This window comes from Acartia tonsa, chromosome 1 (genome assembly GCF_053477335.1).
Source record: "Acartia tonsa isolate MP-2025a chromosome 1, ASM5347733v1, whole genome shotgun sequence".
Taxonomy (NCBI): Eukaryota; Metazoa; Arthropoda; class Copepoda; order Calanoida; family Acartiidae; genus Acartia; species Acartia tonsa.
Window position 1 is genome coordinate 51,732,098 of NC_137260.1, and position 27,103 is coordinate 51,759,200.

Consider the following 27,103-nt stretch of genomic DNA (forward strand, 5'->3'; position numbering starts at 1 on the left):
GTGATTTCTAGAAGAATGTTTTGTCTAAGAAAGCCAAGATCTTAACCGTTTTCTTTTTCGCTCTGAGAATACAGAAGCATTTCACCTCTTTTTCCTTCAAATTATATTTTAATGGATTTATTATTACTTGGATCATGATACAAGATTATCATGTACTCTAATAAAGTGAAACTTGTAACTGTATATCCACCATCTTTACCCGATCCCTTTCCCTCCAACTGTATGAACGAACTGACCAATAAGTGATGTCCATGTTAGCAACCTAAATTGAATTCAATTTTTAAGATATTTTCCTGGTTGGTGGGACTATGAAATAATTTAAGTAAACAATTCCATTTATAAAATTTATTTATTTGTATTAAAAATTTCAAGCCTCGGTTCGTGTTCTAAATTACTTTTTCTTTGTCATAGATTTTTTGTGAAAGATATGGATCAGATTAAAATTATAAAGTCATGTTTTCTCATAGACATGAATTGAGTTATAATGAGCTTAAAGATTTAGGGATTGATTGTATTTTAATAAAAACTTAAATGTAATGTAACAGTATAAAGAGAAAATGTGGCTATAAAGAGAGGGGTAGGTTTCTGGTAGAATCCGTAAAGGTTATGTGTTATAAGTTAAAAACAGTAGTAGAACGATAAAAATTTATGTTAACTTTTTTTTAAAAGATCTTGTCTATAGTTCTTTTCAATAAGAAATACATATATTTAGGAAATATTATCGTTCTACTACTATTTTTAAGCCTTAAAACACACACCTTTACGGATTCTACCAGAAACCTACCCCTCTCTTTATTACTTTTTTTTGTAGCGTATTGTTCGATCGTTTCATATCATATTTTGTCATATTTTCATATGACTTGTTTCTAGATTTGTTGCAGGATTAATAGAATTAAAATCTTTCTATAAATACTGTTAAAGTAATTTTAATTGTTTTTTCTGTAATGAAATTTTTGGAAGCGTTGCGATTATTAGTTCCTTTTTTATGACCTTTGAAGGGGTAATATTATTTATTTTTAAGGAAAGAATATTTATTATCATTTATGATAAAATTTAGGGATCTTTGATTATAAATTGTATTCGAATGATTTTTTTTATTTTTATACTTAATGATGTATTCTATAATTATTAAGCGCGAATTTAATGATAAAGGTGAAAATAATTTTTTTTTTAAATTTATCCATGACGCATAAGAAAAACTTCTTTTACATTAAAAATTAAACAATGACAAACACTTTTTTTCATGCAACATTAACAATAAACCCTTTTAGTTTATATATTCATTTACTCATTGTTTATACATATTAGCATGGAAAGGGACAAATAATCATAGATTTCAATACTGTAATTTCTAAAATATATTAAACTAGCGGCTTCGCTCCTAGCCTCTAGGGGCTTTGCCCCAAGAGATAATTAAAAAATAGATATTAAAAAAGTACTACTGGTGCTGCTTGTAGTTTAATGTGTTCCCACGAGAAAAAAAAATTGGGGGGGGGAGAAATTTTCATTTTTTGGGGTGTTGGGGTGTCCCACCCCCCAAGAAAATAGCTTAAAACCACCACAGAACCAATAGGTATATACCCTAAAGAGTAGAATCCAATCGGTTCAGTGGTTACCGAGATCTTAAGGGACAGACGGACGGACGGACAGACAGACAGACATTGTTCTACTTTGTATTATAGATATCCTTTACTTAACAGATCAAATTGAAGGTAATTGTGTTAAAAGGGGCATAAAGATAAAGATAATTAAATACTACCTAATTTAGATCTAATAAATTAAAAATTCTATATAAACATTTAACATACCTATATATTTAGCAAATAAAAGCTTTGCATGAGCCAAAAAGTTTTTAAATTTTTTTTCTTTTTTTAAAATTACTCGACAAAAGATAATACTATTTTCATTAGATATTAGTATCTCAAAAATCAAAGCAATATGAAAATATATCCCAGAATAAACAAATCTTAAAACATATATTACAATTTAGAAGGTTAAATTATAAAACAATGTTAGGTAACACATTGCCTCAATAAGTATATTAGATCTTACCTACCACGGGAAAAGTAAACATAGAAAGGTAACGGAGAACCACTCCGCAAACCACGGTCTCGGAGCCAACGCCCAAACCTCTGAGAGTATATGATACATATGTATATTGTATAGAGAGAGGCATAGCTCACATCTCGGAGATTTTCTCTTGTTTGTCCCTGGGGTGAAACCAGTCAAGCTCAGGCCAATATCAAGTCAAATACTCACACACAACCTTCGTGATATAATCTTCAATAAAAATGAAAACATTTCTGCTTTAAAATTATGTTTTTAAAGTTTAAGTGAAAATTTTAGTAAAGTTTGGGAATTTTTAAAAATTAAATATTGATAAAAGTGAACGTCTTTAGGGCCAAAAAAGGTGATGGATGACCGGAAAACTTGGGGTGTGAAGGTTTGGCGGCACTTTGGACCAATGATAGGGCTGGCGCTACTGGTTCTGAGTACACAACCAGCCAATGGTAAGCCATCTCACCTTTACAGTCACAAATATTGAAAACCAATCAAGTAGCTGGAAAAAAGTAAGCCAGGTTTTTGTTCTTGCAAATTTAATGACAGCCACTTCCGTGCATTTCATTATTTGATGGATTTTTGTTTACATAATTGTAAGTCTAAACAAAAAAAAACACTAAATGCCAATAATAGATGCTAATTACCAATCTTAAAGTTTAGGTAGTAAATGGTTTTGTTCTTTCACCCGTTTGATTGATTGAAAAATTTTACGGACTTTACAGTTGAACCATACCAGAAAAATTATCAGACATCAAATGTATATTAAAGTTCTGATATGTTGATTTTTCTGTGGTGAGTGAATTGCCTGGTTTAGACATAAATTATTTAATTTTAAAACAATTAAAACAAAATATTCTCTCCGAACAAGAATATCCAATGGGGGGGGGGGGTAAAGGAATGACCCCCCCCACCCCAAACGAAAAGAAAAATAATTTCATTAAAAAAACTGTCCATTCCAAATTTAAAGAAAAATGGTAGGAGAGAGGGGACAATGGACCATAAATCTAAACTCGTTTTCTAATTCGTTGACTTACAAACTCTTGGGTTTTTTTATTTTTACTGGGTTGTACAAACAGTAAATAAACATTTCCTCCAAAAATTTTAATCTCCATAAGGGTTATTTATTGAACATATTAATTGGGATGTTTTATAATTTATCTTCCATTGTCTTATCTTTAATATCCCTTGGTAAATGATAACTCAATCAGTGGCAAGATTCTAAGGTACAGACAGACGTCATATTTCTTTTAATTTAGGCTATTTAATAAGTTTAAATTAATATTAATCATATAATTATATTAAATGATTAAATTTAATTAGATTTTTGTTTGTAGTTTAGACTTTAACAAAGCAATCGACTAACACCAATGAAGCGTTTTTATGTCGGATGGGTGATACATTTTATTTTCATAGAGGAAAATTTTCAAAGTGCATTTTAAAAATAATTCAAAAGTACCATTGTAAATACAAATAGAAGTAAAGAACCATAAATTAGTCCCTTTTTACTTAAAACAACACACCAAAACACAAACACACACACACACACACATACACACACAAAACACACATTATATCTTAATGTTCTATTCAAAGGAGAAGAAAAAATTATTGCTATCCTTTCATATTGTTCACATTTGGCTCACATTTATATTCAGATCACTTCCTAATAGCCAATGCACTGTGGGGCAAACATAGGACTAAAATACGTTTATGCTGGTCACTCCGGCTTGTAACTTGAACTTTTGTACATTCTCAAAAAAAATGTACAACTTATATAATGAATAATATATTAGAAAATTTGACTAAAAAGGGTGAGTTTGAGATTTGTTTTTTTGAGATATACTAGAGCTCATTTATTTCCAAGCCTATAAAAAGTGATCTATATATGAGCTTCGAGTATTTACAGTTAGCAATGAATAGCTTATCCTAAAAGACTGAATTTACCATGGTAAACATTAAAATAGGCCTGTAGATAATTGCATTGAATAAATTAATAATTGGCCACACTGTGCATTCATTGAGACAAAATTAGGAAAGAAGGAGGGTAAGAAAATATGAATGAGAGGGGTAGCTAGAAGTGAGATGATTTTGTATGCATATTAGACCATTAACATGCATACATATTATGTTTACAAATACATGATTTAAGCATGCAAAAAAATCGTTTTCTTGTTTTTGTGATTGTGCTATGTACAGGGATGTGACACAATTTAAGATTGTGAAGCAGCTTATAGTTCCTGATAAGAAATGTCATACAATACCAATTTTTTTATGTCCTATCAATCAAAGCATAATTGTTTATACCTTAAAACACTCTAATATTGGAATCATCAAAATTCGTGGATTATTGACCAAGGATTACACTTCCATTATTTATTAATCCTAGAATGAGACAGATTCAAGTATGCAATATATTCAATGCAACGTAGTGGGACAAAGGGTCTCGATAAATCAGCCATGTGACGTCATAAAAATGAGGGAGATGAGAGAAGAAGAAGGAAAGAAAAACCCTAAGAAAGAGATGGATAATCTATCATTTTTATGACGTCACATGGCTGATTTATCGAGACCCTTTGAGACACTTTTTCCCTCTACCAATGCAACTATTTTGAACACTGGATTTATACCAATATTTAAATACCACCAACCCTAATTTTTAAAAGCGGTGTTTTTTATGCCTAAGGTCGGTCCATCTAATGAATATAAATAACTTTTAAGTTAGGTATAATAGAATCGTCCTATCGATTTGAAACGTCCATTTAAACCTTTTTATTCCAAATTTTTAAGTTTAATTAGTTTTGAATTTAAATTTGATTTTAATATGATCAATAATATGAAAATTACCACGATGTAGTAAACGTATCATCTCTTTAATTATTTCAAACTAAAGATCCTATATTTAAATTAATCCCTTATTGCTATTATGCTGTTAAAAATTTATAGGTGATTTTACTCTACAATTGTTAATTAAGCTTGTTCTGCTGTCAGATTTGTTAAGCATTACTTTCCCACATTACCTTCACTTAGGGCTCGGCAGCTGCGTGAAAGCTTTTGTGAAATCGTCAGCTAGATGTATAAACCTGTTTCTAAACAGACATTCCATTTTTTAGAGAAAAAAATATTTTAATTTTAGGCTTATGAGGGTGCCATCAATTTAATATAATTAGACATATAGGTAAACGAAAGCTACCAAAACCTTTTTAGTTTCAAAATAATGCAGTTATGATAATAAAATGTGTATGTTGTGAACTGTAGTACACCATGATTGTCTCTGGTATAATATAAAGTGTGAATATTATTCCAGAGGAATATAGGATTAGGCCGAGCTATATGGGGATAGGCTAGGCATACTCTAAAATACAAATTGTTTTCTAAAAATCCTTTTTAGTATTAAATTTATTTTTATACTAGTGGCTATTTACCAACCCTCTAGGGGCTTTGCCCATTCAGAGGTTTAGAAGGTCATATATGTTTTAAAGATAAGGATTAAAACTTTAGTAACATGCACGTATTATCCATCAAAAAACGATTTAAGCCATTCTGTTAAAAACAAGAAAAAAGGCCTGGCTGGTAAAACTTTTGGTTGATCTTCTCGTGAAAATTATCAATAGAAAAAATTTCACATTATTAATGGAATATCTTTCGAATATTTTTGTTTAAATTAGGCTATGTAAGCTGATATTCACAAACCAAACAAGCAGAAATCTATTGCAGGCAATTAGAAATTTACAAGAAACTCAAAACACATAATTAAAACAAGTTTAGGAAAAGAAGTAATATGATTTTTAATGTTTTTTTTTCAGTGTTTACCCTCCATGAATATTACATGGAGTTTGGTGTAGAAAATATGATTTATATGACCTGCATTGTCCCCCAGTATAATGTTTTACAACTATACCCTTGCAGTAGGCACTTTTAAATATGGTTTCGTACCTGCAGTTAGGACACCATGGAAACTGTCCCAATTTTGTATAACTTTTGCGGAACATGTTCCAGTTACGTCATATTTTTCTTTCCCGAAAAAGAGAAGGGGGGAAGAAAATCTCTTCAAAAGAGATGGGGAAAACCCCCTTTTCTCCCATCTCTTTTTTCTTCCCCCCTTCCCTTTTTTTCTTTCCCTCTTCCCTTTTTCGGGAAAGAAAAATATGACGTAACTGGAACATGTTCCGCAAAAGTTATACAAAATTGGGACAGTTTCCATGGTACCTGCAGTTAGTTTTCTAACCATTCAATTTGCACATGCATCATGCAGTTACAGCCGTCTATCTTATATAGTTGCTTTGTTATTTTATAGAAATCAATTGTTCCAGCAACGACATACTTATGGAATTTTTAATGCATAAGGAAATAGGATAAGAGGATGAATACTCACCCCCTTTTAATGGTAAAATACTACTTCCCCATCCCTAAATTTTTAAAGATAATTTAGCAGACGAAAATCAAAAGCCGCCCAGGGCTTTTTGTTTGTCAATCATAAATAATAATGTGAATAAAAAGAAAAGCGATATTTAGCAAACAGTCGTGGGCGATCAGAATCAGCTGAATGTTTATTATGAAAAAAAATCCCCCGTTTTAGAAATGAAAGGATTCATCTTTCATGCACAAATTTTTTTAAATAAAAATAAATTCTTTGTAATTTTTAATTAAAACATTAAAACGACAATATCTAAAAGTAAAAAGAAATATTTTTTTAGATGTTGTTATTTTAGTATTTTTTATTTTTAATAACAAAATTTTCTTTTTATTTTTAATTTAAATATTATATTCTAATTATTAAAACTTTACATATTAATTTTGTAATCCTCCCATTTGAAAAGTAGTGGAATAGCAATAAAATTTAGCGCGGCAACAGCGCTAATTAGGCCCCTGGGCCCACTGCCTATTTTCGTCTTCTAGTTGCTTTGATTCCTCTCTTTTATTTTTTTCTCTATGGGAATTTTTAATGTTATAGGCTGGATGCTAAGCAAAGACATTGACAATCAAAAAAATCTCCACAAAAAATCAAATGCCTATCTTAAATAACAGTTGAGAAAATTAAGTTTCCAAAATTTTAGACAATTGAAAAAAATTATCTAAAGGCTTACTATGTTTATTTAAAATTAAAACATGTAATAAAAATTTTACATCATCAAAAAAATGGTTTAATCCAATTAGAAATTTTACAAATCAAATTATTTTTTCAATTTTTTTACTACAGTACCAAGTACATTATATTCATTCACATTATATTTATTTATGTAGATAGGAGGAAGCAGAATACAAAAAAACCTTAAAATTTTGTAAGAATATTTGATCTTGAATATGTTTGTAGTTGATGTAATTTGTGTTTATTAATTGAAAATCAGGTTAACTAAACTTTCAAATACTTTAAACTGAAATTACCAAGTTTGTAAATTTCAATACAGGAAGAGTAATAGTATGAAGTAGGGAGATCAAGGACAATTATGTCCATAAATAGTACAGCAATTACAAGCCAACACAAGAAAAGAACAGTAAATTATTGTAAAGTATTTGTAAGGACAAACAAACATGCCCCTTTTTTACAGTAACTAAGCTACGAAGTGTGCTAAAAAATGCCGTGTGACGCCAATAGATCCATCTCTTTTTAAGGGGTTTCCTTTCCCACTTCTCTCAGCCTTCATTTTTATGACGTTAAATGGCACATATTTTAGGACACTTTGTAAAGCTTCCTAAGGTAGAGGAAAAAAGTCACTCAAAAATCCCCACGAGACGTCATAAAAATGAGGAATTATCCATCTCTTTTTTTAAGGGTTTTCTTTCCCACTTCTCCTCTCATCTCCATCATTTTTATGACGTCACGTGGGTGGTTTTTGATTGACATTCTCCCCCTACCTCCCTAAGCTACTAAAAAAATTATAAAGTTAAAATATCGAGGAAAAAATATTTAACTCATATTAATATGATTTTTTCAAGAAAATGAAATTATGATTTTTTTAAAAGTTTTGTATGGCCATTAAAGACGCAATAAAATGAGATAATCTCTTTATTATTTTCTCTGTGGCTACTAATATGCAAATGTGTTAGTTCCTTTGTATTATCAGATTATTTGCATCAGCTTCAAGTTTCATATAATTAATCAGGGCTTGCCAGCCGCGCCACAGCCGCCAAATAAACACGTTTGGGAACATTAAAATGTAACGAACGGCAATAACAGGGTTAGACTTCAAAATGATTGACATGCAAGTTGGCGGCTGATGCGCGGTTTAAAAGCCCCGATAATTACCTCCTTACTGAGATACAGTTCGAAGTTTTAAATAGGAATTTTATTTTAGAGGTTATAGCGCAGTCTCTTTATAATTAGGTTTTTTACGTACTTCCGTTGGTCTAACCATCACACAGAGTTACTTAAAAGTTAGTTAAAACTCACTTTCATACTAAAAAAATGTTTGTTTTAAAAAAAGTCAACCTAAAAAAATAAACCAAACACAATAAAGCTAGCAAAAGCAGTTCTTTGGAAAAATATTGGGGGGAAACTAATTTACTAACCATAGGTTTTATCCTTGTATCCATGGTATTCCATCTCTTGTGTGTTTAACTAATGATTTCTTGACGTATTGACTCTTTTTTGCAGAAATCTTTACTTATTAAATTCAATTATTTATTAACTATATTTTATATCTATCTCATTCTTAAATAGATTTGATGAAAAATTTTAAATTGAAAATTTTTATGTTTGTATACCCACTCCTAATTTGAAACCCTCATAATCTGAATCTATATTTTGCTGATAAAAGAATCCACTGTGACATTGAAAGGAAAAAGATGAAATGTGATTTTTTTTTATTTTCTAGAAAAATGCAATTTTTACACTTTAATTTCTCTTTCATTGCATATTGAAAAAAAAAAAAATTTAATGTGATAACATTTTTTAGAATTACAAACAAGGATGACAACAACAATAAAGTAGCGAATTTGAAAAATAATTAATTTTCATTCTTTAAGAGTTACATTGAATTTAAGATTACAAGAATAAAAAAATATTCGACTAAAGAATTAAAGAATGTCCTGTTTCAGGGCTCGGCAGCCGCAACTATGTTTGAAATTTAAAACCTGTTTGAAAGCATTGAAAAAAATTGAAATGATGGATTGCCATATTTGGGTCAAGTTTAGACTTTCAGCTGATTTTTAAAATTGTTAAAGGTTAATTTCCCTGGGCTGAAGCGGAGCTGCCGAGCCCTTTCTTTTGCTATGAGTCCAGATGTAGTATAGTTTAAGATATGATTTCTATATGTTGTATATTTTCTTTTTTATGATTTTTTTATTTAGTTATTCTTTTATGATTATACTAGCGGCTTCGCCCGTAGCCTCTAGGGGCTTTGCCCCAAGAGGTATAATTACATCTTCTATTACTTACCCAGCAGAACGGATCGCAAATTTTCGCACCTACCCAGCAGGAAAACATTTTCTCGTTTAAATAACGAATTCTCAAAATTCGTAAAAAAATAGTCTAATGTGTTCTCAAGAAAATTACTACTGGTGCTGCTCATAGTCTAATATGTTCTCAAGATAATTTTTTTTGGGGTGGGGCGGTAAATTTTCATTTTTGGGGGGTTGGGGGTGTTCCACCCCCCAAGAAAATAGCTTAAAACCACCACAGGACCGATAGGTATATACCCTGAAGAGTAGAATCCAATCGGTTCAGTGGTTACCGAGATCTTAAGCTTCAGACGGACGGACAGACATCAAGCTACTTTGTATTATAGATATTGCAGGTTTATAATATATTTATACTATAAACCATTGTCTTCCCAACAAATGATCTGGAACACAGATAGATAATCAGTATTTCATGTAATCATATATTATTTTTGTAAATTTCTTTTTATTTTTTCGCTGATTTAATAAAATATTGTTCTTTACCAAATAATGTGGAATACAGTTAGATATTTCGAGATTTTATTTCAATCGAATTTAAGGCCATTTTATATTTAACTTTAAATTATTTTAAGTAATAATTTTCATATTTATGCTTTGTCAATAAATCTTTTGACTTTTAAACCCTCAAGATACAAGAAAGATTCAGTCAATTTCACTAACAATATTTATCCCCCAGTTATGGAGTAACTAGAATATCACAATCGTGGCATCACGTATAAATAATGAGTACCCAAATAATAAATTGCAGAATAAATATCCCTATTATAATTTATCCGCAAATACTAAGGTTCAGAGGTCATGAGAGCCATTTATTGGGATCTGAAGTGGCATGAAGAGGGTTGTGATTGGGGGGGGGGGTACTAATGATGAAGTATGAGTAAAATATTCCCAATAGATTTATATATAATCTGCAATTATATACTTGCTGGAAAGCTTGGACATGGATATGCTATTTGAAGAATAATTATTACCTTATTAATACCTACATTTTACTCAATTCAAGTTTTTTAAGTTCAATAAACATTTTAGAGGATGTACATTCGAACATTAAGAATAGCTGTGTTTTCGACAATGCAATTCAAAATATACGATTGTATTTACTGCAAATTGAGTTAGTTCAATGAGTAAATAAAAATCTGACAGAATAATAAAACTATTGATAATATAACTGTACCTTCCTTGGCAGTAATTTAGTTACAGATACATTGCAAAAATTAACAATGCTACATACCACAATATCTTATTTTTTTTTCTTCTAAAACAATGATGATAATTTTTTTTAAGTGGCGAAACATTAAGGTGCCATTGTGTTTAAATAAAGTAAAAAAGATAAAAATATTCACAAATTCAACTAAATTTTTGAAGTTATTAAAAAATAAAAACTTGAAGACCTCCTAAATTTTTAATCATAACAGGCGGACTTGTGAGCATATTAATAGAGTAGTTATGCTACTTTTTATTGTTACCAGGGATTTTATCAAACAAATACTAAATCGGTCAGATATATTCTTAATTAAACATTAAAAACAAACAAACATGAAATGCTTTGTATATTCTTTGATTTGATTGTAATTTTGTTTGAAAAATATAATAATATTTTAACAAAGAAAAGTGTGCTTAGTTCTTAAAAAGTTAATTAATATTCTGCAAATGTTCAATATAACTGGTAAATTGTAAAACCTAATTCAATAGTAAAAAGGGCGTCCACATGTTTTGAACTGTGGGTTTAATGGGAGGTAAATTTGGCCAATAAATAATCAAATCTCGATTTGATATTCCTCTTAAAATAAAATTAAGGTGGATGTAAGCTTTATTTAACGAGAAGGTAGCCCCGTAACCCCCAACTTTCAACACGCTTCTGAATGTAGACTACCCTTTTTTCAAAAATAGACTTTGCCTATTAGTTAGCTTTGAATAACTGCATTTAACTGCTTTAACTGTTTTAAGTGATCTATATAACCATCTAGGTATGGTAACTTATATTTAGTGTAAGTTTCAATTGTGTTGAACAAGTGAAATATAGGTCAATCGAAGAATAAGAAAGATATGATTATGATAAAATCAGGAAGCAAAATGTATTTCATATTTTGAATTCTTTTTTATTTTTAAAATTTGTAAAAAGTGAAAATATAAATTTGTATTTGTTTACTTTTGTTGGTCCAGACTCCTATTCACAATATTGCAAATCACATATTTACAGAATTGAGTCTGAAAAAGATTTTAAATTTAAAAATCATGTTTATAATTTTGTTTCCTTTCTTTACAAAGAAAAGTTACTGTGAAGGGTCTATAAGCTAATCTAATGAGCAACTTTAGAGGTAGCACTCGGCCTTAAAAAGGCAACAAATTTATTTATAAAAATATAATTGGTAAAAATACCATGCATAAGGCTCTTAAAAACTATTATTGTTGTATTAGAAGTCATAATTCTTAGTTAACTTAAATTAAATCCTTATCTTTACAAAAATTATGTGTTAAACACGCTATTGAAGTCAGAGTAACTTTAGATTGCTAATTACTCTGTTCATATTAACATCAACAAATTTTGGTTTTTGAAAGAGCACATTGTAATGAAACTGAAAACTATTGAGGAGAAACTATAAAAGTTTATTATAAGTCTGGCCTTAGCAACATTTATGTTCACATTCCACAGTTGGGAGGTTCATTATATTCACCTCTCTTCAACTCTTTTTATGCTTTGGTTCTGAATTTGTAAACATAGATATCTAGAAAACAAGCTATCTATAGATGTCTAGAAAACCAGCTCAAAAAATCCTTATAAATAGATTTAGGATATAGGAGTTCTACTTAAGAAGAAAAAAATAGTTATCTCTTACAAGAACAAAAAGTAAACATTGTGGTGTAGCCTTTTTTTCTTTACTTAAATAGAAGGAAATATAATGTACAGGCCCTATAGGGCCACTTCAGGAAAGTGGGGAGGGGGGGGTTGTGTGTGTGGAAAGTCGACCCCCACTTTTAATTTTAGTTTTAACATAAGACTTGAGAAACTTTATTTTAAAGGATAACCATATCGGTTCAGCGGTTAGCGAGAGCCTTCGGTACAGACAGAACCACATTCTATTGCTTTTTAATGAGGACAATCCTGAAGGAAAAAAAAATATCTAATAGACGTGATATATAGCAACCACCCAACGGTTCTACAATCTGGTAAATGCCATTGCTAGTCAATTCCATTTACATAGTGAGCTAAACTTTATATCTTTATATTGGCGGTGGATTCTTATAACATTTTAATGCTAAAATTCATTCATAAAACAATATTTGGATTTAGAATAAGTTGAGTGTTAGTCTGTTCCTCTTTATCTAATTTTAAAACAACCCTGTTGAAATAAAAAAGATTAAAAAAACGAAAAATTGTAAAATTGATCTTTTACTGCGAATTTTGCTAACTAGCTGTAATAAATTTATCAAACTATTTCATAAATTTAAAATTTTAAAAAATTTTATCTACCTATGGACACTGCCCTGCTTGTTGAAAAAATCTATTTGTTTTATTTCATTACTTAAGTGAAAGCCATTTTAATTCAGAAATGAGAAAAAATCCATAAAAATATTTTAGAATAAACTGTGCAATCCATTTTGATTGAGAAATAACATTGAGTTTTACAGTTGGTAATAGTGTTGTGTAAAACCAGAGCTCGGCATCCGTGATGAAGCACACATAAATCCGCAAGAAATCGATGTTCATATCATTGAACACCAAATGAAATCTATCCTTTTATATAAAGTACTGAGGAATTTTGTTTGAAGCTTAAGATTTCTATAACAACAGAACTGATTTAGTTCTCCTTTTAAGAGAAGCTTCACATAGGTTCTGGGGTTGTTTAAGGCTATTTTATTTCTAAATATAAGCCCTAGAATGGTTTAACACATTTTTCCCCTTTCTTACCCCTTTGAATACAGATCTCTAATATGCTAGGGGCGCAACCACTAGTTTATGATTAAGCAAGTTGTTTGTCCATTAAATCTTTTTAGGGCATTTAAACGTTTTATATTAGCTACTTAAGTGCGGCTGTTGAGCCTTGTGTAAAACTGGGTGGATTTGCTGGGTAAACACGACAATAATCTCACAATTTATTTAATTTTGCTCACAACATAAACATATAATATATCTCTGTAACATATAAAGAAACACACCACATAATAATAAAATTAAATTTGACACTCAACGTAAAATGTATAAAACGGTAATATCTTAAGATTTTATTTGTATTCATTCTCGATATTAGTATTTTAGCCTGTTTGTTAGTTGGTAAAACTCAAACAAACCAACACATTAAGAATTTGTGAAAATTTTACATTGGAGAGAATATGTAATATAGTATTGGCATTCTGTCTATGATAACCTTACTTAACCTAACCAAAATATTCAAAAGAATTGAGACCCCACTACCCTTCAATGTTACGTTACGTTCTTTAGGATAGTTGAAAGAAGGACACCTGCCATTATTAGACCAGGATTATATTAAATAACGTTTCGGATCTTTCCATAGACGCCCAAGGTATAAAAAAATAAAAAAAATAAAATATATTAGATACCCTCCCTCCCCCCCTCAAACCAATGAAACTCCTCATTTTATCTCCTTAAAAAAGCTTGAACATTCTATGTAATTTGATGTCATGTTATGAAATTGACAGTCAAAATTTAACAAGTATGTATCTAAGTATCTAAGCCATGTACACTAGAACAACATATAATATTCAATACAACAATATTAAATATATATATTCTTATTGCAGGATTAAAACCCAGGATAGCCGACCAAGTAGAAAATATAACAGTAGCCCTGGGTAGGGATGCAAAACTTCAGTGTCAAGTCAAAGATTTACAAGACTATAAGGTGAGCTTACTACATTGATTTAGAAAATAATTTCTAATTTGATTTACTAAATTGACAACAGTTAAATTGTATTATTTGTCTTAGATAGAGAACTCTTCAAAGGAAATATTAAAGTTTTGTAGACTAGCTGAGTAAATCAAATTTCAAACTAAAGATTTTAATTGTAATCCCAGTTTTTTAAGTGGACGAACACGCAAAGTAAGTTATATTGGTCATTTAAAACTTCCCAAGAATTAAGGCGTCTAAATTTGAACAACAATATTTTCCTATTGTGACGGATAAATGGACAAATACTTATTTCAGAGTTGCTTCTACACTTAAATTTGATCATCAAATTGTATTTTTAAGGTTGAAGATGATAAAAATCCCTTCACAGATTATGACGTTATACGATAGAATAGCCAATGCGAGGCCAGTATAATCTATCGTATGACGTCATAATCTGTGGAGGGACTTTAATCATTTTTTTAAAGGTTGCGTGGATCCATATAGACAGACAGATGATCCTAACTATCGGTGAAAATGTGATCACTAGAATTCCAAGGTAGGGTTTAGGCGTTAAAGTAGCAGGATGTTTGTATCTAATTAATGTTTAGCAAAGGATCTCACTAACCGCTGGACCGATATGGTTCTCTTTTACTTTAACACTTCTTTTATGTACAGGTTTATGACTATTTTGAGGAAGTCTACCACCACCTTCTCAAAAGAAATCCTCCATGAAAAAAAATCTGCCCCCTCAATTATTGTTACTTTTTCTATTTTAAATTAAAATTGGAAGTGGAGGGGCGACTAACAATTATCAAATCTGCCAGTCAAAATGGTGACCAGGAAAAAAACGTGATGCTTTCTTACTAAAATGAGCTCAAATTCATCTCAAAATTAGCTTTTTTTACTTTCGAAAAGTAAGGGGCAAAATAGTTTTTTTTTATAAAAATGTTTACTATAATTTCAATAAAACTTATAGATTATCTTCATAGGTAAGAATATGTTGTACCAAGTAAGTTGATACATTTTGATAATATTTAGATTTTCTATATCCCATGGAGACCTGTCAACCTGGACGCTCCAGATTGATGATGTCCAGGCAGAGGACAGAGGTTACTATATGTGCCAGGTAAGCTCCAGATTGATGACGTCCAGGTAGAGGACAGAGGTTACTATATGTGCCAGGTATAACACTTTAATATTGTTATTGATGATATCATTTTGACAAAATTTCCTATATGATATAATTATCTATTCATCTGATTTTTTAAATAAGCAACAAGGTACAATATTAAAAGCAAAGCATCTCTAAAATCAAGTATTTCAAGTAATTTTGAAATAAATCTACTTACAATTTTGTTAGACTTGTGGCATTTTCGTGTATCCTACCTTTTAATTTTTTTGGATGTTGTCATCCTTGGTTAATTTTATCTATCAAAGACTATTATATCTCATATAGCGAAGTTTACATGCAATTAGTGAAATTTAAAATCTTAGGCAATACTAATCTTTTTTGACACTATAAGGTATAGACACGGAAAGCATTTATTTGTAGGTTCAACTGTTCATTACTTTATTTTGAACCCTGAAAAAAAATAAGTTTCTTTTTATATACTTTTTTAAGATTCGTACTAAACATCTCCAAAACATTATTACAATATATTTAAATTGTTATATCTAGGTGAATACAGATCCTATGATATCTGTTACTGGACACTTGGACGTTGTAGTCCCCCCAACCATATCAGATTCCGATAGTTCTCCTAGTGAGGTAAATATATATTTATATGGTTGATTATACACCTAGATGTTGTAGTCCCCCCAACCATATAGTTCCACCAACCACATCAGATTCTCTTAGTTCTCCTAGTGAGGTAAATATATATTTATATGGTTGACTATACACCTAGATATTGTAGTTCCACCAACCATATCAGATTCTGATAGTTCTCCTAGTGAGGTAAATATATGTTCATATGGTTGACTATACACCTAGATATTGTAGTTCCACCACCCATATCAGATTCTGATAGTTCCCTAGTGAAGTAAATATATATTCATATGGTTGACTATACATCTAGATATTGTAGTCCCCCCAACCATATCAGATTCTGATAGTTCTCCTAGTGAGGTAAATATATATTCATATGGTTGACTATACACCTAGATATTGTAGTCCCCCCAACCATATCAGATTCTGATAGTTCTCCTAGTGAGATAAATATATATTTATATGGTTGATTATACACCTAGATGTTGTAGCTCCACCAACCATATCAGATTCTGATAGTTCTCCTAGTGAGGTAAATATATGTATATTTATATGTTTGACTATACAACCATAACCGATTCTCATAGTTCTCCAAGTGAGGTAAATATATATCTATATGGTTGACTATACACCTAGATATTGTAGTTCCACTAACCATATCAGATTCTAATACACATTTCTAATTAAAATATATTTATATTTAGGTATCAGTAAGAGAAACACATAATACAACATTGAATTGTCGAGCAAATGGGGTAAGTTATTTGTTTTTTGTTGTTATAGAAATTTCCAGTATGTCTTTGAAACCGATTAATATCCGCTGGATTAGGACCGGTTCTCGGCTGTAATGAAAAATCATGTAAAGCATCGTATTGCAGACAGTTTACTACTAATAATAAAGAAAAAGCATAAATTAATGCCATTTTTGCTAACTAAACAGGTTTTAATCCTAAAATTTTTCATTTAATATTTATGGAAAACTTTTCATAATATGATGCGATAAATAACTATTCAGTGTAAGGGAAAATAGGGTATTAATGGTTTTGCTAAGCTCAAAAAACAATAAAAATGGAGCTTTTCTCTTAGTTGACATAATCGTCTTTGTTTTTTGTTTTAATACTTACCCCTTTATCCCCGAATATTGTATAAAATATATTATAACATTGAATAATTCATTTTTGTGTATAATATTTGATATAATTTAACACATGGCCCCTTGCCTCCAGGGACATGGTTTATCATCATTAACAATTGTAATAATTTTTTTGACTGATGTCTTTAGATTCTTGATATGTTATATATTACAAGGTGGCCTTGAGAGGGGGGGGGGGGGGAAGGTGTTGGTACCCTCTCCAGAATTAGCTATAAACCTTCCAAGTACCTATGAGAAGCTAGACTATAAAGGAGAACCATATTGTTTCAGCGATTAGCGAGATCCTTCGGTACAAACAGACAGAAAGACAGACAGAGATCCTGTTGCTTATATATAAGGATTTATTATGTCAAAGTAAATAGACAATAAATGACATAATGATACATATTTTAAATAAATAACTACTAAAAATTTCGATTTCGCCTTCATACCAAAGTTTTAGTAAGTTTTTTTTAACAATTTAAATCTATGAAAACCGCTGAATATAATTCCCTTTCCATGTTTTCTATCCTCAAAGTGTGTTTAATAGAGTGTTCAGTTCCGTAATAAATTTTTATCTCCAGTCTTTATGTATTTTATTTCAAGCATAACTAAACATGAAGAAAAGACAAATTACAACACAGATATTAAAGCTTTTTACGTAACACAGATACTACATAACAGCTGTCCATTCGTATGTCTGGGTCACCTTGCAAAAACTAGGTTTTCTCAGCGGCTATCCTATTATATAAAGTAGTAAGCTTTTTTTGTCTGTAGCGAAGGATCTCACTAACAGCTAATCCGATATGGTTCTCCTTTATAGTGTAGCTTCTAATAGGTAAAGGGAAGGTTTTTAACTACTTTGGGCGAATGCCTCTCAACCCTCCAAAAAAAACTGTTCCCCCTCCAAAAATATTTTTTGTTCTTTTTAAATCTTAAAATGAAATAGCCCCTATAATATTCAAGGAAAATAGCCGCTAGTAAAAGATAAAGTATTTTGAACCATGACAGTTAAACCGCTCCTTGACGGCTGATTTTGTTAGAACCTTATAATTCTTCTACTTTTTCTACTTATCAAGCCCTTCTGTATAAAAAAGTAATGGATTGTTTGTCCGTTAAGATCTCGCCCACCACTTACTTTCACTAAAAAAAAGTTTGAATAATATTTACTTGTTTATGATAACTTTGCTAGGTCTACCTACTATACTCGTCTTAATGTGTAATAAAAATTGAATTTTCACATTTTATACATCGGATATTCATGTTTTCCTCCCCTATCCTTTTTAAAATATCGTGGCTTCTCTATAATTCAAAAGTAAAGTTCTTGTTTTAGGCTCAATGGCATTCTAAATTTAATATCCTTATCGACATAAAGATTGAAATTTTGTTGAGGAAATCTGAGTGTCTTGGCTGTTAATGAAGACAGCTGTCTTAAATTTTCCATGCCATCTATTTATTGGTCAGTCTGTCTGTTTAGCTGTTATTTTTATTTATAAGATCCGCTACTAGTGAATGTTGTCATCATTGTTTTCTTCAATTTTGTGTTTTTCTTCCTGGGTTTCTAGAGTATATTTTTTATTGCATCATCATTTCAATTTTCTAACAAGGATGACAACATCCATAAAAGCGAAGCACTGAAACGGTAGGACAAACGGTCATCAACACTTGTATAGTGTCTGAACTGAATAATCAGAATATAAAAGTATATGAGTCGACGCAAAATTGTATTAAATTTGTTAAAAAACTGCTTGATACAGGATAATGTTTATGGACATACTTACATTTTTAGGACTTGATTACAAAGTTGCTTCGCTTATAATATTGTTCTTTGTTGTCCCAGGAATCAATATACCAAAAATCAGATCAAACGGATAATTAGATCACATAAAAATTTGTTGTTAAAAAAGTAAAAAAATCAACATGTTTAAAATGGACGTACGGACATTCTGGTAATTATTATAGAGTTGCTACGCTTTCTAAATCGTACCGAACTACTACAGGAATCATCATGCAAAGTTTGAAATAGATAGGACAATTCTAACATGCCTAAATTAACGAATAAAAGCTATCTATCTCGGACGGACGTACGGACGGACCGACCCTAATTATAGAAACGCTTCGCTTTTAAAAAGGTTAGAGTTCTTAATTTTTTTGTCTTTTATTATTATTGAGCTATGAAAGAAAGAGATTACTTTGACCGAAAACATCTAAAACTCTTGCTATGTTATTGTTTTGCTTATCTAATAACTAGTGGCCTCACTCTAGCCTCTAGCTAGAGGCTCTTAATTAGATATTTTAAATCAATGGCGTGCAATATGGGGTTGAAGATTGGTGTAAACACCTCCCCTTAAATATTAAAAATGGTAAGTCCTGGCTTATTATCTTGTGTTGTCTTATTTTAGGAGCCTCGACCAACAATAACGTGGCGACGCGAGGATGGGAAGCCAATATTTCGAGACACAGAAAATCATCCAAGTCAAGGAGGGGTTCCCATTCACCATGGAGAGGACTTACATCTTCAGGTACTAAATCTCTGAATGAGGGGGATATTTCTTGGGAGGGTGGTGGTACCCTCCTCCAAAATAGTCATAAACCTTTCCAGGACCTATGAGAAGCTATCCTGTAAAGGAGAACTATATCGGTTCAGTGGTTAGCGAGTTCCTTCAGTACAAACAAACAAACAAATAGACAAACAAACATCCTGTTACTTTATTATTATTATATCTATTATCTAGACTGTATCAAGAGAACAGATGGGTGCCTACCTATGTATAGTTAGTAATAAGATACTACTAGTACTCTATATTATTATATCTATTATCTAGACTGTATCAAGAGAACAGATGGGTGCCTACCTATGTATAGCTAGTAATAAGATACTACTAGTACTCTATATTATTATATCTATTATCTAGACTGTATCAAGAGAACAGATGGGTGCCTACCTATTTATAGTAAGTAATAAGATACTACTAGTACTCTATATTATTATATCTATTATCTAGACTGTATCAAGAGAACAGATGGGTGCCTACCTATGTATAGCAAGTAACAAGATACCGCCAAGTGTAAGCAAAAGGATCAAACTTGTGGTCGAATGTAAGTAGATTTTAACTTTACCAAATTCTTTAGAATTTATAGATTCCAAGAAATCCAAAAAATATTTTAACATCATGCCTCTTCGAGAGAAAGCTTCTTTTTTCTTCTATATAAAACTGCCCAGAAATAATCATAATAACCATAATAACCATAATAAAAGAAAACCAATTGAGATATAGAAAAAAAAATCCTAGTTGTTTTACAAAATAAGAATGCAATTTTTAAACTAAATTATCTAATTGCGTATTGTGTCGAAAAAAATACCCTTCTTTTGAATTAACACAAACGAGTAACAGTAAAAAAGTTGTAAGTGTAAAAAAAAGACCCTAACTGTAGAAAATCTTTTATTAAAAAAAATATTCTTAAACATTGAATTCTCCCTAAACATGAAGGTGAGGTTGAGTTTGTAATTTTGTACAGATGCTGTCAAACTTATCTGCAAGTATTATTCAAATCATACACAGTAATATTAATAGTGTAGCTATTCTATAACTATACCTAGTATAAACCTGTAATATATACACATATAATATCAAACTTATCTACAAGTATTATTCAAATCATACACAATAATATTTATAGAGTAGCTATTCTATAACTATACCTAGTATAAACCTGTAATATATAAACATATAATATTAAACTTATCTGCAAGTATTATTCAAATCGTACACAATAATATTAATAGTGTAGCTATTCTATAACTATACCTAGTATAAACCTGTAATATATAAACATATAATATTAAACTTATCTGCAAGTATTATTCAAATCATACACAATAATATTAATAGTGTAGCTATTCTATAACTATACCTAGTATAAACCTGTAATATATAAACATATAATATTAAACTTATCTGCAAGTATTATTCAAATCATACACAATAATATTTATAGAGTAGCTATTCTATAACTATACCTAGTATAAACCTGTAATATATAAACATATAATATTAAACTTATCTGCAAGTATTATTCAAATCATACACAATAATATTAATAGTGTAGCTATTCTATAACTATACCTAGTATAAACCTGTAATATATAAACATATAATATTAAACTTATCTGCAAGTATTATTCAAATCGTACACAATAATATTAATAGTGTAGCTATTCTATAACTATACCTAGTATAAACCTGTAATATATAAACAGATAATATTAAAATTATCTGCAAGTATTATTCAAAATATACACAATAATATTAATAGTGTAGCTATTCTATAACTATACCTAGTATAAACCTGTAATATATAAACAGATAACATCAAACTTATCTGCAAGTATTATTCAAATCATACACAGTAATATTAATAGTGTAGCTATTCTATAACTATACCTAGTATAAACCTGTAATATATAAACATATAATATTAAACTTATCTGCAAGTATTATTCAAATCGTACACAATAATATTAATAGTGTAGCTATTCTATAACTATACCTGGTATAAACCTGTAATATATAAACAGATAATATCAAACTTATCTGCAAGTATTATTCAAATCATACACAATAATATTAACAGTGTAGCTATTCTATAACTATACGTAGTATAAACCTGTAATATATAAACAGATAACATCAAACTTATCTGCAAGTATTATTCAAATCATACACAATAATATTAACAGTGTAGCTATTCTATAACTATACGTAGTATAAACCTGTAATATATAAACAGATAACATCAAACTTATCTGCAAGTATTATTCAAATCGTACACAATAATATTAATAGTGTAGCTATTCTATAACTATACGTAGTATAAACCTGTAATATATAAACAGATAATATCAAACTTATCTGCAAGTATTATTCAAATCATACACAGTAATATTAATAGTGTAGCTATTCTATAACTATACCTAGTATAAACCTGTAATATATACACATATAATATCAAACTTATCTACAAGTATTATTCAAATCGTACACAATAATATTTATAGAGTAGCTATTCTATAACTATACGTAGTATAAACCTGTAATATATAAACATATAATATTAAACTTATCTGCAAGTATTATTCAAATCATACACAGTAATATTAATAGTGTAGCTATTCTATAACTATACCTAGTATAAACCTGTAATATATACACATATAATATTAAACTTATCTGCAAGTATTATTCAAATCGTACACAATAATATTAATAGTGTAGCTATTCTATAACTATACCTAGTATAAACCTGTAATATATAAACATATAATATTAAACTTATCTGCAAGTATTATTCAAATCGTACACAATAATATTAATAGTGTAGCTATTCTATAACTATACCTAGTATAAACCTGTAATATATAAACATATAATATTAAACTTATCTGCAAGTATTATTCAAATCATACACAATAATATTAATAGTGTAGCTATTCTATAACTATACCTAGTATAAACCTGTAATATATAAACAGATAACATCAAACTTATCTGCAAGTATTATTCAAATCATACACAATAATATTAATAGTGTAGCTATTCTATAACTATACCTAGTATAAACCTGTAATATATAAACATATAATATTAAACTTATCTGCAAGTATTATTCAAATCGTACACAATAATATTAATAGTGTAGCTATTCTATAACTATACCTAGTATAAACCTGTAATATATAAACAGATAATATTAAAATTATCTGCAAGTATTATTCAAAATATACACAATAATATTAATAGTGTAGCTATTCTATAACTATACCTAGTATAAACCTGTAATATATAAACAGATAACATCAAACTTATCTGCAAGTATTATTCAAATCATACACAATAATATTAATAGTGTAGCTATTCTATAACTATACCTGGTATAAACCTGTAATATATAAACAGATAATATCAAACTTATCTGCAAGTATTATTCAAATCATACACAATAATTTTAACAGTGTAGCTATTCTATAACTATACGTAGTATAAACCTGTAATATATAAACAGATAACATCAAACTTATCTGCAAGTATTATTCAAATCGTACACAATAATATTAATAGTGTAGCTATTCTATAACTATACGTAGTATAAACCTGTAATATATAAACAGATAATATCAAACTTATCTGCAAGTATTATTCAAATCATACACAGTAATATTAATAGTGTAGCTATTCTATAACTATACCTAGTATAAACCTGTAATATATACACATATAATATCAAACTTATCTACAAGTATTATTCAAATCATACACAATAATATTTATAGAGTAGCTATTCTATAACTATACCTAGTATAAACCTGTAATATATAAACATATAATATTAAACTTATCTGCAAGTATTATTCAAATCATACACAATAATATTAATAGTGTAGCTATTCTATAACTATACCTAGTATAAACCTGTAATATATAAACATATAATATTAAACTTATCTGCAAGTATTATTCAAATCGTACACAATAATATTAATAGTGTAGCTATTCTATAACTATACCTAGTATAAACCTGTAATATATAAACATATAATATTAAACTTATCTGCAAGTATTATTCAAATCATACACAATAATATTAATAGTGTAGCTATTCTATAACTATACCTAGTATAAACCTGTAATATATAAACATATAATATTAAACTTATCTGCAAGTATTATTCAAATCATACACAATAATATTTATAGAGTAGCTATTCTATAACTATACCTAGTATAAACCTGTAATATATAAACATATAATATTAAACTTATCTGCAAGTATTATTCAAATCATACACAATAATATTAATAGTGTAGCTATTCTATAACTATACCTAGTATAAACCTGTAATATATAAACATATAATATTAAACTTATCTGCAAGTATTATTCAAATCGTACACAATAATATTAATAGTGTAGCTATTCTATAACTATACCTAGTATAAACCTGTAATATATAAACAGATAATATTAAAATTATCTGCAAGTATTATTCAAAATATACACAATAATATTAATAGTGTAGCTATTCTATAACTATACCTAGTATAAACCTGTAATATATAAACAGATAACATCAAACTTATCTGCAAGTATTATTCAAATCATACACAATAATATTAATAGTGTAGCTATTCTATAACTATACCTAGTATAAACCTGTAATATATAAACATATAATATTAAACTTATCTGCAAATATTATTCAAATCGTACACAATAATATTAATAGTGTAGCTATTCTATAACTATACCTGGTATAAACCTGTAATATATAAACAGATAATATCAAACTTATCTGCAAGTATTATTCAAATCATACACAATAATATTAACAGTGTAGCTATTCTATAACTATACGTAGTATAAACCTGTAATATATAAACAGATAACATCAAACTTATCTGCAAGTATTATTCAAATCGTACACAATAATATTAATAGTGTAGCTATTCTATAACTATACCTAGTATAAACCTGTAATATCTATGATATAAAGTAGAATGATGTCTGTCAGTCCGTCTGTCAGTCTGTCCCTTAAGATCTCAGTAACCACTGAACGGATCGGTTTCTACTCTTCAGGGAATATACCTACTGGTCCTGTGGTGGTTTTAGGCTATTTTCTTTGGGGGTGGAACACCCCCGACCCCCCAATAAAAACAACAAAATTTTTTTAATTTACCTCTTGGGGCAAAGCCCCTAGAGGTTTGGGGCGAAGCTGCTAGTATAAACATATAATATCAAACTTATCTGCAAGTATTATTCAAATCGTACACAATAATATTAATAGTGTAGCTATTCTATAACTATACCTAGTATAAACCTGTAATATATAAACATATAATATTAAACTTATCTGCAAGTATTATTCAAATCATACACAATAATATTAATAGTGTAGCTATTCTATAACTATACCTAGTATAAACCTGTAATATATAAACATATAATATTAAACTTATCTGCAAGTATTATTCAAATCATACACAATAATATTAATAGTGTAGCTATTCTATAACTATACCTAGTATAAACCTGTAATATATAAAAACATATAATATTAAACTTATCTGCAAGTATTATTCAAATCATACACAATAATATTAATAGTGTAGCTATTCTATAACTATACCTAGTATAAACCTGTAATATATAAACAGATAACATCAAACTTATCTGCAAGTATTATTCAAATCATAAACAATAATATTAACAGTGTAGCTATTCTATAACTATACGTAGTATAAACATGTAATATTTAAACAGATAATATCAAACTTATCTGCAAGTATTATTCAAATCATACACAATAATATTAACAGTGTAGCTATTCTATAACTATACGTAGTATAAACCTGTAATATATAAACAGATAATATCAAATTTATCTGCAAGTATTATTCAAATCATACACAATAATATTAACAGTGTAGCTATTCTATAACTATACCTAGTATAAACCTGTAATATATAAACAGATATTATTAAACTTATCTGCAAGTATTATTCAAATCATACACAACAATATTAATAGTGTAGCTATTCTATAACTATACCTAGTATAAACCTGTAATATATAAACATATAATATCAAACTTATCTGCAAGTATTATTCAAATCATACACAATAATATTAATAGTGTAGCTATTCTATAACTATACCTAGTATAAACCTGTAATATATAAACATATAATATCAAATTTATCTGCAAGTATTATTCAAATCATACACAATATTATTAGTGTAGCTATTCTATAACCATACTAACCATAAACCTGTAATACTTATTCAATTCATGTATAACAATACAATCAGAAGTTCAGTTTTGATATTTTCTCTATTTTATTTCTAATATTTTATGTCCTCATTAAATGATCTTTTATTGAGTAAAATTATGGGTTTGATATAAAAAGATGTTACATTGGTAAAGTAGCCTTAGGTTGAGATAGATCAATAGCTTTTTAAATTATGAGTTAAAATGAAATAATAAAATAGTGCTGAGAAATTCTTTACTATTTAGTTGCTCCAATGATGTATATTCCTAACCAATTGATTGGAGCCCCGCTGGGCACAAAAATAACCCTAGAGTGCCAGATTGAAGCAAGTCCAAAGGTAAGAGCAAATTTATAAATCTAATAGAATAAAAAAACAGGTGTAGAAAATTTATCTTCCTAAAAATAATTATAGTGATCAATTTGGACTTTAAATGACTCTTTCTCTTTAGTTATACAGAAATATTTTTTAATTTGCATAAAATCATATTGGGATGTGTTATAATTTTACTCCTTTCAATGAATAGCACAATAAAATCATATGTTAAAGTAACCTAATTTACACTTAAAAACGTAAGTAATTTTGAGAAAGAAAAAAATAAGTATCAAAAGCAAGCCTATACTTTTAGTATCTTTTAACATTATAATCAAAATGAAAACTACCTGTTATGATAATTTAGGCTATAACATACTGGGTGTTTGATGGTCAAATGATCCTACGAAGCTCAAGATATGACACAGAAGAGGATGTAAGTATACCCCCCCCCCCCACCAAAAAAATAGTTTTCGTAAAAATTCAAACTCCTACAGACCCTAAACCCCATAGAACGAACGAAAATAACATTATTATATCTTTTAATCAAATGAAAAATGTCTAAGATTTGCAATTTATCCAACAGTCTGAAAAACAGACGGACAGAGTCTAGTTTTGGAGTATACGAAAATACAAATAGTAATGCATATTTTTGTAACTGAGTTCTGAGAATTGGCTGACTAAAGTGGACCAATCTTCTTGACACCTATATCTTCTATGTATATCCCTATTTGATGGGAAAAAAATGTTTATGT

At 29.1% G+C, this 27,103-nt stretch overlaps 1 protein-coding gene across 2 annotated transcripts in view; it reads left to right on the forward strand.

The window, feature by feature from the left end:
* Positions 1 to 1,982: 1,982 nt before the first annotated feature.
* LOC145323563 (lachesin-like) overlaps positions 1,983 to 27,103 on the forward strand; it is a 35,525-nt gene continuing 10,404 nt past the window's right edge. Inside the window, exons 1-10 of one of the 2 annotated variants that reach the window (XM_080165918.1) lie at positions 1,983 to 2,510; positions 14,221 to 14,321; positions 14,795 to 14,865; positions 15,348 to 15,435; positions 15,988 to 16,077; positions 16,782 to 16,832; positions 19,612 to 19,731; positions 20,215 to 20,308; positions 26,284 to 26,375; positions 26,716 to 26,784. In XM_080165918.1, the coding sequence (XP_080022044.1) occupies positions 2,414 to 2,510; positions 14,221 to 14,321; positions 14,795 to 14,865; positions 15,348 to 15,435; positions 15,988 to 16,077; positions 16,782 to 16,832; positions 19,612 to 19,731; positions 20,215 to 20,308; positions 26,284 to 26,375; positions 26,716 to 26,784 (873 nt within the window). In that variant the 5' untranslated portion in view covers positions 1,983 to 2,413. The other variant, XM_080165929.1, reaches the window with a different exon arrangement.